Raw genomic sequence first — 15188 nt, forward strand, 5'->3', positions numbered from 1 at the left:
AATTAAATATTCGTAAATATGCTTTTTGTGTATGTACTGGTTTTACTTGAGGGTAGATTTGAAAACACAAAACCGGGTGGGGATACTCCAATTGCCTATAAATAGAACGAAGTTATTCAAGTCTGCCACACGACAAAGTGAGATCATAACAAAAAATACATTTAAAATGGCGCGAACGAAGCAGACCGCTCGAAAATCGACTGGCGGGAAAGCGCCACGGAAACAATTAGCGACAAAAGCCGCTAGAAAAAGCGCTCCAGCCACAGGCGGTGTCAAGAAACCACACAGATATCGTCCTGGAACTGTCGCGTTACGAGAAATCCGAAGATATCAAAAGAGCACAGAGTTATTGATAAGAAAACTACCATTCCAACGTTTAGTGAGAGAAATTGCGCAAGATTTCAAAACCGATTTGAGATTCCAAAGTTCAGCGGTAATGGCGCTGCAAGAAGCAAGTGAAGCGTATCTTGTGGGATTGTTTGAAGATACAAACTTGTGCGCTATTCACGCTAAAAGGGTAACCATTATGCCCAAGGATATACAACTAGCGAGAAGAGTCCGTGGCGAAAGGGCCTAAACGCCATTAATTAAAACATTGAGCTTTTCATACAGAAATAAATAATATATTTATCTACAGACGACAAAGCCCTTTTCAGGGCTGCAAAATATTTGTTTCTAACAAAAATGTCAAATCTGGAATAAAATGTCGCAAAATCATAGATTAGTAAAGATTACTCACTCCTAACAAGAAAATGTACCCAGTTTTGAGAATTGAAATAGTTGCGTAAAAAAGTTATGCCACGTCTCCGTGCTAAAATGTCTCTAAAATATTTGAAATAATTATTTATTTATTACGTAAATTACGCAGTATTCGTTATTTATTCGTAAATTTTCTCTAAAAATGTTTTCTTATTTGTCAAGAATCTATGCGCAAAATAGGTAACATTTTAAACTTTTTCTTTCTTGGGTATTTTTAGTGAATTCGACGCAAGTCTTTATATTGAATAATTTGGTGACCAGTATTTCGAATAATATTTAGACGTTTTTTTGCAAACAAGATTGTAGTGCAGCCCTGAAAAGGGCTTTGTCTTCAGGCCATTTCTTCGACCTACATCAAACAAACATACACAAATACAATATAAGTTACATTTATAATATATTAATTAAATATAATTAGTATCGATCACGTCTCCGTATTTTTGGCGGTCTTCTTAGGTAGCAACACTGGATTGATCGCGGGCAAAACGCCGCCCTGCGATATGGTAACACCGGTCAACATTCTGTTCAGCTCTTCGTCATTTCGTATCGCGAACAGGATGTGACGTGGAGTGATTCTGCTCTTATTGTTTTCCCGCGCTGCGTCTGTCGCGAGTTCCAGTATTTCTGCCGCGAGGTATTCGAGCGCTGCGGCGAGGTAGACGGCTGATCCATTACCAACTCTTGGGGCAAAGTTGCCTTTTCTCAAAATCTTGTGTATTCTTCCAACTGGGAAATGAAGACCAGCTCGTGACGATCTCGATTTATTTTTCTTCGGTTTTGACGACATTTTTCTTGTTTGTATAGATGTATTGACATTCAAAAAGTGCTCTGCTTTGAATAAAATATCTGTCGGGATATGCGTTTTTGATGGTAACAACTAGTGGGAGGTTGAGGTAGCAATAAATATTATGACCTGCTCTAACCTAAGGGAAACTTTATATCTATTCTCTCTTTTATAATAATTGTACTCTACGGTGTTGTCAGCATGTAAGAGGGTAGGTGATAATTTGAGTCACAAGGGTACCTTTGTTTTTTGGTAAAGGAGACAGACTTTTCCGAGGCGTTCCAGCTTAGTCCTCAGGGGTAGCGGTGCATCTATGGCCGACCTTAGGTAGGAATATCTAATCCTAAAAAGATTCAAAAAGGGTGTGGCCCTTCAAACCGGAACACAGCAGCGCCTAAGAGCCGGTCCACACGGCGCGTTGCGTCAGCGTTGCGTCGACGTTGCGCTGTGGGTGCGTCGTTTTACATACTAATAATCATAGTGTTCACACGGTGCGCGCGTCCGCAACGCGCCGTGTGGACCGGCTGTTATTAGGTAGAAATAGGTGTCGCCGGAGACGAACCACAAAGAGTTCTACCACCTTGATATTTTAGCTACCTTTATATTTAAAAGTATTCGTCGGCAAAGAATGATTTTATCAAAGTAAATGCGGGCTCGGCGGCTTCTTTAAAGACTTTAAACATTGTAATAGTAACTATTAGACCAATACAAGATATTTCAAGAACACTTATTTTCTAGTATTCTTCTTTTGTTTATCACTAATTTGATAATTGAAGGTCAATCGCAAACGCCGTCAAAGTTTATACGGGCGCGGCGTTTTTATGTTATTGTCAGGAATTGTAAACTGTTGGTGCAGAATAGAAAAAAATGTGAGCCGTCACGGGACGCCTGGCAGATGTGAAACATCGACATTATTTTGTAAAAGTAATATGCAGAAAAGAACATATTGTGATAGGAACTAAATATGTCATAATGATAAAATAAAATATTACGATTTTTTTCCAGATAACGATGACTATTTATTGAAATCGATTGCGCATGGCGACGCGTCGCCACACCGTACACACTACTGCATATAGACTGTATATATATACCATTGTATAGCGAGGCGACGCGTCGCCACGGCATGCGTCGCCACCAGAAATCGGTTTTACGTGCGGCTATAGATGTTTCACATCAAAAAAAATTGTTTACATAAAATAAGATACATTTGTATACATTAACTTCTTTAGAAAATAAAATGGCACTATATGATTTTAGACTAAAATTATCGCGGAATTGAGACATTTTATTATGTAACGGGTACTCACGATATGCGTTTTTTATTGCCGATATTGCGACCCAGTTGCATGGATCGTGGTCACGGCGAAACCGAGGTGGAGGGGAGAAACCGTTGACAAGTACTAGTGGTAGATTAATCTATCTACCCTACGTCTAGTTCGTGTTTCTTTTCTAGGTTTCATGTCACGACACAACACTAACAATATCCTTACGTACCGTACTTTGCACTATTTGTGACTTGCATAAACTAACCACTGGATTCCACGTTTGGGCTAACTTAAATAATAATAAATGGCACGTTAAATGATAAAATGGCACTGATCGAAACTCGTGGGAAACAGTTGCGGTTGTTTCAGTATTACCATGCTCAGTCAGCACTATAATGGTTGCGTATGGTTCGATTTGTTTCGTAGAAATTAAAAATATAAACAAATATATAAACGTTGTTCATGCCTATAATTGGCACTCATACGAGCCTTATTATTATGAATACTACTATGTATGTCCGTGTACTACTAAGTACTCTATAATGTATTGTGTGTGCTGCTGTTGGCATGTAAATAAATAAATAAGCACTACAATACAATATAACTGGAAAATATACAAAACTATACTACTAAATGAATACTAATACTGTAATCGTAATGTGAAAACGGGTACACTCAGTAGAATAGAGTAGTATAATGTAATAGTGTAATTATATATTTAATTTACACGAATTTCTTGCACATTTCAATCTAATAGTAGATTTTTGACGATCGAAAAGAATGACATATATAGAAATCGATTTTAAGTAAATATTATTTGAATTAAAAATGAAACTAAACTTAGACTTATTTTTTATAAAAATGAATATAAAAATTACCTTAAAATATACTAAAACTTATATCTGGAATTGATTTAATATTAACACAAACAAACTACCTATAATTACTGATATACGAATACATCATCATCAGCAGCCCATTACTGTCCCACTGCTGGGCACGGGTCTCCTCTCAGAATGAGAAGGATTAGGCCATAGTCCTCCGCGCTGGACAAGTGCGTATTGGTAGACTTCACATACCTTTGAGATTTTTTTTTATAAATCTCTCAGGTATGCACTATGCAGGTTTCCTCACGATGTTTTCCTTCACCGTTTTAGCAAGTGATAATTAATTTCTAATACGCACATAACTTCGAAAAATCAGAGGTGCGTGCCTGGGATTTGAACTTCGGACCCCTCGATCGAGAGGCCGAGTTTCTTAACCACTAGGCTATCACTGCCTTACATACGAATACATAGTTATTAATATATACCTACTTTTAAGGTTTTTACTGAAGTAGAAAAGATCACTAGTTAAATTCTAAAGCCAAAAGTTGCGTACCCCTGTCCGCAGCTGCCTAAGCAGCTGTTCGCAACCGTTACGGGCACGTGTCGGCCCCAATAATAATACCTTTATGAATGAACACCCAAAACGGGACGATATTTGTCAAGTATTCTTGATAGAAATACTTAACTAAGCTAAGTTCGTAGCCACTAGAAGGATAATAAAACTAGTGATTAGTTAGCCCCATTATCTACACCATAGATTAGTAAAGATACTTCGCCGCCTCGAAATTGAATGAAGCCGCAAATGGCTTATTATAGTAAGTTCTTTTTTTGAATTCTTGACAAATAAAAACATTTTTAGAGAAAATTAACGAATAAATAACTAATACTGCGTAATTTACATGATAATTAAATAATTTTTAATAATAATTTCAAATATTTTAGGGACATTTTAGCACCGAGACATGGCAAAACTTTTTTACGCAACTATTTCAATTCTCAAAACTGGGTACATTTTCTTGTTAGGAGTGAGTAATCTTTACTAATTTATGATCTACACTAATATTATAAAGAGGAAAACTTTGTTTGTTTGTTTGGTTGTAATGAATAGGCTCAAAAACTACTGGACCGATTTTAAAAATTCTTTCACCATTTGAAAGCTACATAGGCTATATTTTATAAGAAATATATTTGATAAATAGATTTTGAGGCGGTACAAAGTTTGCCGGGTCAGCTAGTTAATTATAAATCTGTCTAGTGTTTTGTCTACTAAATATCGAAATTTGACATTTTGTAGTAAGCAGAATTGTTAAGCAGCACATTGTATTGATAATTAAGGTTGTAATTCGATCATAATCATTTTCCAATTTCTTTAAACTACGTTAATTAATACTTAGGTGGCAAACAAAAAAAAACAAATAAAAGATAATAAAAAGGCGCTGAACATTTAAGGCATCACAGATTTTTTTAAATGTGCGTATTAGAAACTATCACCTGCTTAAATGGCAGAGACAAATATCGTAGAGAGACTCGACTGAGAGTCTAAAAAAGTTCTTAAGAGTCTAAATACTACCAATTCGCACTCGCTCTTACTTTGAGAGGAGACCCATTAAATAGGATGGTAGGTAGAAAATGACGATATAACATGATAATAATAGGAAGAACTACTTTTTAATATAATATAGGAGTAGCAGACGAGCTTGCAGTCCACCTGATGGTAAGTGGCCGCCAATGGACAATTGTAATCAACCCCAGATAGGATAGATATGCCTACCTGAGGTCGGTCACAGATGCACCGCTACCCCTGAGGACTAAGCTGGAACGCCTGGGAAAAGTATGTCTCTCTTACCATACCTTTCAAACGCTGCTAATATGAGGAAGAAATAAGTGTGACGGTGGTGCCGCCGGAGTCGAACCACAAAGGATTCTACCGCCTTCATTACGACGAGTATTACGTAACCAAATTAAAATGTAGGCATTTATCTACAAGTTGTAAACAAATAATTGACCTTCTTTAGCACGTTTTTTTAATTTGTTTTTGCATCTGTCAAACAGGTGTTTGTCACATGCCGCCATTTTGTGGCTTTCCGTATATTTTAACAAGACTACTCGCGGTTATGCCTACCTTTACAATTAAGAAGCATTTTTACACGCTTTATATTAGCTTCACTTGTATGTTTGTCAGTGAGTAACTCCGTTTTTCAGTAGAAAGAGATCAACATACATCCTTATAATTATGACACTCTGTGGATGCTTAATGTGAACAGCAGTATAAATAAAACAATAAATAATAATTAAAGAAACTAAAGAACTCGCTTTTATAAGAAATTTAACTAAAAAATATAAAATAAACTTAGAAAATTTTTAATGAAAAATTGTATTAACAACAAAAAAAGATATATTTAATTGTGAAAAAAGCTTGGGGTGCACACCGAGAGTGTGCGCCCCACAATGTGTAGTTATAAATATATAAACTTAGTCTGGACTAATGGAGTGTAATGACTAATCTGAAGGTGGTAGAACCCTTTGTGGTTCGACTCCTTCTACTCGACTAGCTTAGTCCTCAGGGGTAGCGGCGCATCTGTGGCCGACCTCAGATAGGAATATCTAATCCTATCTGGGGTTGATTACAGATGTCCATGGGCGGCAGTAGCCACTTACCTTCCGGTGGACTGCATGCTCGTCTGCTACTCCTATGTTATAAAAAAAAATTTAGACCGAATTAGGCCTACCAAACTACCGTCACACAACACAGACTGTCGTCTTTTGCTACTTAGAATCTAAGATAGACTTACCAAGTCAAAAATCATAAGTCTTCTTCTTTATGATGAGAGTAACAAGTAGGTAGATTTAAAAATACATTTATTTTTTTACTTCTATATTTAAAATATTTTCAGATTAATCCATAGATAAGTAAAGACACTTCGCCGCCTTGAAATTGAATGAAGTAACAAACGGCTTATTAGTAAGTTCTTTTTTTGAATTCTTGACAAATAAAAACATTTTCAGAGAAAATTTACGAATAAATAACTAATACTGCGTAATTTACATAATAAATAAATAATTATTTCAATTTTTTTACGGACATTTTAGCACGGAGATGTGGCAAAACTTTTTTACGCAACTATTTCAATTCTCAAAACTGGTTACATTATCTTGTTAGGAGTGAGTAATCTTTAATAATCTATGGGTTAATCAATAAATAGCTAGCTATCTCATTTGCTAGATATTTCTGGGTTTGGATACCTATAGCTTATGACTTTTAAGTTTCAATTACTTATTTATTTTTTAGTGAATTAAATATAAAAAAATCTTGCGTTGTGATTTGCTTTTTAATTAAAAGTAAGCGTTTTCTCCACTATTATTATTAAAAGTTGATAGTTCGTAGATGCTCTAACCTTTTCACTTTCATTTTTAATACATTTCTGACCAGTCCCATTACAAACCTTACCGTTATAAAAAAAACTAACCCTTAACGGCTTTAAGGACTCGTTTGAGAACGGGACCCTAAAATGACCCTACAGAATACTACCAAATTATTATTGCGCAAACCTGCCCTTAGAAACAAATTTATGGTCATATAACCTTATTATCATAGATTTAAGACGTAAGTTCGTATGTTTTGCGTTATGTGATAAGACCTTTAGGTTTTGTTTAAAAAAGACAGGTATATTGGCTCTGTTCAGAACTAAACCTTGTAAACTTTGCAATTGGATTTAAATTTATATAAAATGAAATTAAAAGATGGCTCCTTCTGTATTTGCGGTATTATAATTCGTAGGGAGACTAATGCTAAAGAACATTGAATCAAAACTCAACGGAATAAGTTTGAGAATTGCAAAAACATTCCATTCCTTTTGAATTCATCGGCGCGTGCGCAAACAGGGGTGCGCTTGCGTTTTCCCCCGTTTTTTTTGAAAAGGAATTCCATCTAGTTGACGGTTACACTTCGAAACGAGCGGACGGTTTTAAAATTGTAATTTTTCAAATAATATATTTGATGTTCATTTGTTTTGTGTGCGAAATTGTGTTCTATGTGTGTTGTGTGTTTAAGTTTTAAGGATCGCTAACTTAAAAATATTATTTAAGTAACTACTTAAGAAAATTTTACGTGACTCTCAATAGTCAAGAAACAATCTAATTTCTATAGTTTTTAAAACTTATTTTAAAAAGTGTTTAATTTAAAGTTTAAATTAATACGTGTTAATAGTCACGAGACTAATAAGAGGCCTATTCGAAGTATTTAGACTTATCTAAGGCCTATAGACCTATATCTAAAACCTATAGTTATATTTAGCGGACAATTTATTTATATCAACGAATATAATTGTGGTTATAACACAAGGTAGAGAAATGTAATAATCTTAAGAAGTTCAAAACCAGCCACCCTTAACGGTTACGCTCAGTAGACACCCCAAGGAACTATGCTTTGCGAATAAGGGAAAATACAATAAAAATGGATTCGCCAAAGATAGTTTACAAGTACTACTCAAACCCTGCTTTTTGCGCTCAAAGTGAGGTTTTATTTTCGCAAAAATCATGTGCGACGAAGATTGTGTCCCGCGATCGCAGAATGTCGCCTTTAGGAGCTACATCTCCACGAAAAACTGAGATTGGGAACCGGATTGTGAGGACAGATATCTCGGATAATCCGCTACGGATGTCCCCAGCCGGTAGAAGCAGGGATGAGCCTCCAGAATTGCCTCCAAAACCCGTGAAATACCAACGGCAGTTTCAACGCCAAGCGTCCTTGATGTGCAAGCCATCTCGCTCTATGGTTAGGAGTCGGACAAGGAGCGAAGATCTCGAGATGGCTCAGTTCAAACAACGCAAGTATCAAGCTGAAAGCGAAGAAACAGACAGCAGAATGAAGCATAGATACGAAGTGATTGACTTCGACGACGTATCTGATTACTCTCCGACAAAAAAGAGAATTGTTGAAGCTGACGCGAGCGAAGTCGACGAATACAACGTTGATGGTCCAGACGATAATGAACTAAAGGAAATACCTACAGAGATCGTTAAAACTGTCAATGGAAAGACGCTTAGATACGCAATAGTACCTTCAGACGACGAGGACAAGAAAGTCACCTTCACCTCTCCAATGATGTCCAAGAAGCATTTGATTGCGACGCAAAAACTCCACGAATTATTATCGACGCCGCGTAAACTGAAAAGTTATGGGAGCCAGCCGTCTGTAAGGATAACACCGAACAAACACGACAGTCCTAGATACCCGGACACGCCAATCAAAATGACTTCTAGTACACCAACCCATGGTGTTACACCATCAAAATCCTGTGCCAATTTGACCCTTCGCACAGCTACTTCTCCTATATCGCCAAAAGCTCAACAGAAATTGAATTATGGTCTGCCAGAAGATTTCAAACCAGATGTCTTCGTGACGAGCTTCAGAGAGAAGAGTAGGGATCAGAGTTTTGATGAGAAAAGAGATGTCAGCAGAGATAGGATATATGAGTCGAGAAGAGTTAGGGACAACCATCGGAATTCAAGGGAGAAAAGTACAGCAGTTATTACGCCTAGGTAAGTTATTAAAGGTTGCTTTTTTAGATTTTTTTAGAATGAGAGTAGGTATAGCCGTTTCTAATGCTATTTCGTATGGACAGACCGACAAACGTTTAAGACGAATATGACAAAACACAAAGACAAATATACAAACACCTGGTCACAGAAACATAAATCTCAATTCATCATTTAGATTTCTGTCTGGCCCGGGAATCGAACCCGGGGCCCTTGCGCGTCAGATCGGTATGGTGACCGCTCCGCCACGCAGGTCGTACAACAAAAACTGTGCATTACAATGCATTGTAAACCCATCCTTATACATTACACCATCGATATACTACTAATTAGTAGTACTAATAATACTACTAATTAGTAGTACTAATTAGTAGTGTATCGATGCATTGCACATTTTCAGGCATTAAAAACGTGTTGTCAAATAATTTTCACAAAATTCTGTGCATATAATTTTGACTTATTTTTCATTTTACACGCTTTTTTTATTATTAGCTTCACCTGTATGTTTGTTTGTATGTTTGTAACCGACTTCTTTGGGCGCGATTTTGACCCACTTTAAACGGCCAGATTTCGTTCAAACTTTGTAGATTTATTGAGGACCGATGAAAATATACGATTTTAATAATTTTGTACCATTGTCTTTATCAATATCCTCAGGATTAACGATTTTCGAGGCGAGAGAAAGCGCCTTATGGAGCGTTCAGGCAAAGTTACTAGATTGATTTTTAGCTTAGGAAAATAATAATATTATTTCCCTATAACTCAAATGTACTGAAACATATCTATAATGCCATCTTGTAGAATGATTTTTAGGATTCCGTACTCAAAGGATAAAACGAAACCCTCCGCTGTCTGTTCTTGAGTCACAGGGCTTTATCTCTTAAACCGTAATAGATAGACACTTGATTTTTTTACAAACGATGCATGATGGTGGTCGCTATAACAACAAATACTAAAAATAATAAAATAAATATAGTTTAAAAAACTAAAAAACACGCTTTTATGTTAAAATCAACTAAAAAGCAAAAAATAATCTTCAATCTAGGAATCAATTAAGGAACAGTAAATAGTATAATTGTGGAAAAAGTGTGGGGCGCTTTTCGAACCTGATAAATGGAGCACCCCACACTTTTTCCACAATGATACTATTTACTGTTCCTTAATTGATTCCTAGATTGAAGATTATTTTTTGCTTTTTAGTTGATTTTAACATAAAAGCGTGTTTTTTAGTTTTTTAAACTATATTTATTTATCACTTACTAAATTGTTACCAAAATTATGAATTTATGAAGAAAATTACGAAGGTGTGAAAAAATAAATTTTATGTAGGTAGGTATGTAATAATTTGTACTTACGATTCATTTATGACGATATGCTGATCAAATAAAAATACATACATAAACGGTTCAAATAATAATTATTTCACATATTTTTTGTAACACTTATTTTATTCTTTTGCTTTACATTCGGACAAGTTCTTATTTGTGACAAGTCGTTAATAGCATAATATTAATACGCTTTTATTTTAAAATAAGAATACTTTTCAACACGATAGTTGGTGCTATCCTCGATATATACAATTTTGAAGACGTCTATTTAAATTAGGTATATGTTTTGAGAAGAACGTTTGTTTTCGTCATCCTCATTATTCTCCCACCGCTGGGCACGGGTCTCCTCTCAGAATGAGAAGGATTAGGCCATAGTCCACCGCGCTGGCCAAGTGCGTATTGGTAGACTTCACATACCTTTGAAAACTCTTTTTTATATTTCTCAGGTATGCAGATTTCACGACATTTCCTTTACTGTTTAAGCAAGTGATAATTAATACGCACATGACTTTGAAAAATCAGAGGTTCGTGGGATTTGAACCTCGGAATCTTCGATCAAGAGGCCGAGTTTCTTAACTACTTAGGCTGTCACAGTTTTTTTCATGAGAACGTTAGTTTTAACTAGCAAATTACCTCCACTTACCTCCTATTCTCCTATCCAGGGTAGCACAGTCACCGTCGGTCTACTCAGAAGATACCTACAAGTCCTTTTCCAGCCTGAAGACGATGAGTTCCGCCACTGCCTCTCTCACCATAGCAGCGTTGATGCTTACCCTGTGTGGAGGGCTCACCACGGGACTGAGTTTATATATGATGTACACTGTGAGTACCCTTTTATCCCCTATTTAGGGGATGAATACGAAGCTGATTTTCGTGTAGATATATACCTATATGTAGGTTAGAGATTAGTATAGATATCTCACCTCCTTGTAATTGAAGGAAGCCATTAAATGGTTTAAACGGCTGACAAATGTGCCAGCCGTTTAATGGCTGTCATGGTGTAATTTACGCGGAATAATGCCGACATGTGCAGTTAGTTAATTGTGCGGCCTGCGTTAAAATTCCCATAATATTTTTACATTAAACATTGCACATTTTGAAGGTGGTAGAACCCTTTGTGATTCGACTCTGCCGGCACCACCGCCACACCCATACCTATCTAATAACAGCAGTGTTAGGCGCTGCTGTGTTCCGGTTTGAAGGGTGTGGTTTCCGAGGCTCTCCAGCTTAATCAAGGGTAGGCGCGTCTGTGGCCGACCTCAGGAATATCTAATCCTATCTGGGGTTGATAACAGATGTCCACGGGCTGCAGTAGCCACTTACCATCAGATGGAATTCATGCTCGTCTGCTACTCCGACATTATAAAATATTTTGCGCACTGTAGTTATAAAAATGTTTTAATTTTCAGGTTGGTCGTCGCTACTACCTAGACTTTGGGGTCCTTTCTGGGTTCACCTGCTTCTTGCTCGGCCTCCTCGGGTTCCGTACCAGACGGAATCAACTCCTGCCAAATAGGAACTTTGTTTCTGGTATGTATTTTGTAAAAAACTACTTAGTCTAGTGATTAGAAATTTGACTCTTACGTTGGATAGGATTCATATCTCAGAGAATTTTCGAAGTAGTTTTTATTACCTACGTATTTAAGAAATTATTTGTAATATTCTATAACAGTGAAGGAAAGTAGTGAGGAAATCTATATGCCTAAGAAATGTGTAAAAAATACTCAAAAAATATATCGGACCTAAAATATATCATCATCGTACCATTAGGTACTGTTCTCTGCTGTGAGTTGGTAGTCTTCACATACCTTTAAAAACGTTTTATCAAGATTTCTCAGGTATGCAGGTGTCCTCACGATGTTTTCCTTCACCATTTAAGCAAGTGATACTTAATTTCTAATCCGCACATAACGTTGAAAAATCAGAGCTGCGTGCCTGGGATTTGAACTTCGGACCCCTCGATCGAGGTTATCACAGCTAATCTAAAATACATTCGGTTAGAATTCAAAATAAATTACTTAATTATGATGTATTTTCGGGGAACGAACTCGCAACGCTCTATGACGTTACTACACCAATTGGTTTTAATCAAAAACAACATAACCTTTTTTTTGGTTTTATCACAGTCTGGTAAGAAATACATTTTTTTTAGTAATTACCCGCATGTCATAAAATGTTACGTTTGTGGTTTCAAGTTAATTCTGAGGTAAAGTATGATAATGCGGGTGGGTAAAAATAACATTAAACAAAACTAAAATGTCTTTTTAACTCGATGTAACTACAGTTTGAAGGGTGCGGTGACAGTGGCGCAACCATAGACTTAGAATTTTTTCGCTTCACTAGTCGTAACTATACCCTATTAGACTCGTTGCAAATTTATTTTTCGTAGATTTCAGATAATTTTATGGTCACTATTGAACTCTCAGGATCTCAGGCCGGGGCCCCTTGAGGCCGGGGCCCCCGTAATGCTGGGGGCCCCGTCAGGCTGGGGGCCCTGTCAGCCGGGGCCCCGTGGTAATTTGCTAGTCCTGTCACCTACAGTTACGCTACGTGTAGTAAAGCAGACAACTTTATGTAAATACGATTCCAACTCAGTCATCAGGGGTAGCAATGCATCTGAAGTCAAACTCAGATAGGATTCTAACCATATCTCGGGTTAATTACAAAAAGGCAATAATCACTTACCATCTAATTGACTGCTTGCAATTTTACCACTCCTATAAAAATATATCTATTTTCTGTTTTCTAAATTCTATTTTTCTAAATTCTAAACAATCCCATCGATTTCTTATTACAATTTTTTACATAGTGGTATAGTCCGCGTGAAATTGCTAGTCTGCTCGAAATATAAAAATGAATCGCGTCGCCATAGCAAATTGTATGACTACACCTCGCAACAGAGCGGACTAGCAGTTTGGCGTGGACTATACATAACACAAAATAAATTCATTATGATGGAGTGATTGTTTTGTATTGTGGTTTTACGGGATCATATGTTATCCCAGCAACAAACTCCGTTTATAAATTGCATTAAAATAAATAAATCCATCTTTTCCAGGTTACATCGTATTATCCAGTTTTTCACTCATCAGTGCATTTGGACTCTTACTTCTACTATCCATCCAACCAGCTCCCGGAACAGCACTAAATGATATAACTTCGGGCGCTGTCTGCAGCATTAGCGTGCTGTCTCTCAGTCTTGCTTCGATCGGTGTTCTTGCTTCGTACTGCTGCGCTACTGACCCGCCTGATAATAGAGTTGGGACTGCTAGATGGTACTAGTAGAGAAGAGAAGGTGAAACAAGAAAATAGGGAGAATAGAAGAGAAGAGAGTGCATTTAAAAGATTGGATGTTGATTGAAACCAAAGATACGTAGTTAGTGTTACGTATAATGTGAAAAAAGTAAAGTAAGTGTAAAGTAGTAAAGTAATAGTAGCGTGCTGCTGCAGCATGCCGTCTCTCGATTTTGCTTCGATCGTGTTTTTAAACAAAAGTGTTAAGTGTTTTTAAGAAAATGTAAACTGGACGAAAGTGATACAATGACTTTTAATTCGATCAGTTAGTGATCAATTTGTTTTTTAATTCTATTATTTAAGGATTTAAGATTATTATTGACGTAACTTATAATAATGAACTTGGCTTGGTACACTACCGTGTGGCTAGATTAGAATTGTATAGATCACGTAAAACTGCTAGTCCGCTCTGAATATAGAAATGAATCGCGTCGCCGTAGCAAAGTTTATGACTACACCTGCTCGCAACAACTTCAGAGCGGACTAGCAGTTTGGCGGGGACTATACCTTGTTTTATGTAAAAAAAACTTAAAATACATATTAAGTACTTAACTAATATGAAATTGTTAAGCAAATTTCTGAATATTTTACGAAATAGGTATAAGCAAATTTATCATTTAGTCTTGTGTACAAGTATGTTTATATATTATATAAGTCTTGTATTGCAAACGGAGTTTATTATTTAATAACTGTAGACATAAGTAAAATTATGCGATTGTTGGTGAAATAAATTATTACTTTTGAATATTTGTTTTAGTAAATACGCACTTATCAAATTGTTTATTTAAAATTTTAACATGTTTATACTAAAAAGTACAAAAAACGACTCTTTCAATTATGATGTAGGTAAACGAAAGAATAAATAAATAAAAATTAAATTATTTATTTTAGTTTGCAATCCCTACTTATGTTTTATCAAAATTATACTACTGACCTACTTAGTAAAGATACTTCGCCGCCTTGAAATTGAATGAAGCCACAAACGGCTTATTGGTAGGTTCTTTTTTTGAATGCTTGACAAATACCTAAGAACATTTTTTTAAAGACAATTTACGAATAAATAAGACATTTTAGCACGGAAACGTGGCAAAACTTTTTTATGCAACTATTTCAATTCTCAAAGCTGGGTACATTTTCTTGTTAGGAGTGAGAAATCTTTACTAATCTATGCTACTGACATAGAACTAATCTATGACTACTAATCACTGCTTCATTTTTTGGTAATCATTTTATCTCTTTTATCTCGCTTACAATTACAATATTGCAATTTGTTGACACAGATTCTAATGAAAGAAAAACAATGAACACAGTTCGAGTCATACGGTACCCGTACTCATAACCGATTTGTTTTTAGGAAAATCAAGTAAGTAAAAAACAAGTTTTGAATCCA

General features: G+C 36.1%; 3 protein-coding genes across 3 annotated transcripts; 2 read left to right on the forward strand and 1 right to left on the reverse strand.

Annotated features, from left to right (window-relative positions):
- The first annotated feature begins 132 nt into the window (after positions 1–132).
- LOC140748619 (histone H3) lies at positions 133–666 on the forward strand. The gene has a single exon (XM_073081463.1). The coding sequence runs from the start codon at positions 167–169 to the stop codon at positions 575–577; it is 411 nt and encodes a 136-aa protein (XP_072937564.1). The 5' UTR covers positions 133–166; the 3' UTR covers positions 578–666.
- Positions 667–1183: 517 nt separating this feature from the next.
- LOC140748486 (histone H2A, sperm) lies at positions 1184–1546 on the reverse strand. The gene has a single exon (XM_073081298.1). It carries the CDS (start codon positions 1544–1546, stop codon positions 1184–1186), a length of 363 nt encoding a protein of 120 aa, XP_072937399.1.
- A 6285-nt stretch (positions 1547–7831) lies between these two features.
- spdo (sanpodo) lies at positions 7832–14543 on the forward strand. The gene is made up of 4 exons (XM_073081517.1): positions 7832–9179; positions 11167–11326; positions 11914–12034; positions 13563–14543. The coding sequence occupies exons 1-4, from the start codon at positions 8092–8094 to the stop codon at positions 13784–13786; spliced, it is 1593 nt and encodes a 530-aa protein (XP_072937618.1). The 5' UTR covers positions 7832–8091; the 3' UTR covers positions 13787–14543.
- The last annotated feature ends 645 nt before the right edge of the window (positions 14544–15188 follow it).

The sequence above is a fragment of the Epargyreus clarus genome, unplaced genomic scaffold (genome assembly GCF_041222505.1).
Source record: "Epargyreus clarus isolate Ecla_fem2 unplaced genomic scaffold, WU_Ecla_fem_2.2 ptg000016l, whole genome shotgun sequence".
NCBI lineage: Eukaryota > Metazoa > Arthropoda > Insecta > Lepidoptera > Hesperiidae > Epargyreus > Epargyreus clarus.

What these genes read in the sequence shown, in the direction of transcription:
- LOC140748619 (XM_073081463.1), top strand. Translation starts at nt 167, where the DNA reads ATGGCGCGAACGAAGCAGACCGCTCGAAAATCGACTGGCGGGAAAGCG.
- LOC140748486 (XM_073081298.1), bottom strand. Translation starts at nt 1,546, where the DNA reads ATGTCGTCAAAACCGAAGAAAAATAAATCGAGATCGTCACGAGCTGGT.
- spdo (XM_073081517.1), top strand. Translation starts at nt 8,092, where the DNA reads ATGGATTCGCCAAAGATAGTTTACAAGTACTACTCAAACCCTGCTTTT. An exon ending in ACAGCAGTTATTACGCCTAG is followed by an intron (nt 9,180 to 11,166) that starts GTAAGTTATTAA and finishes TCTCCTATCCAG; the next exon opens with GGTAGCACAGTCACCGTCGG. An exon ending in AAATAGGAACTTTGTTTCTG is followed by an intron (nt 12,035 to 13,562) that starts GTATGTATTTTG and finishes CATCTTTTCCAG; the next exon opens with GTTACATCGTATTATCCAGT.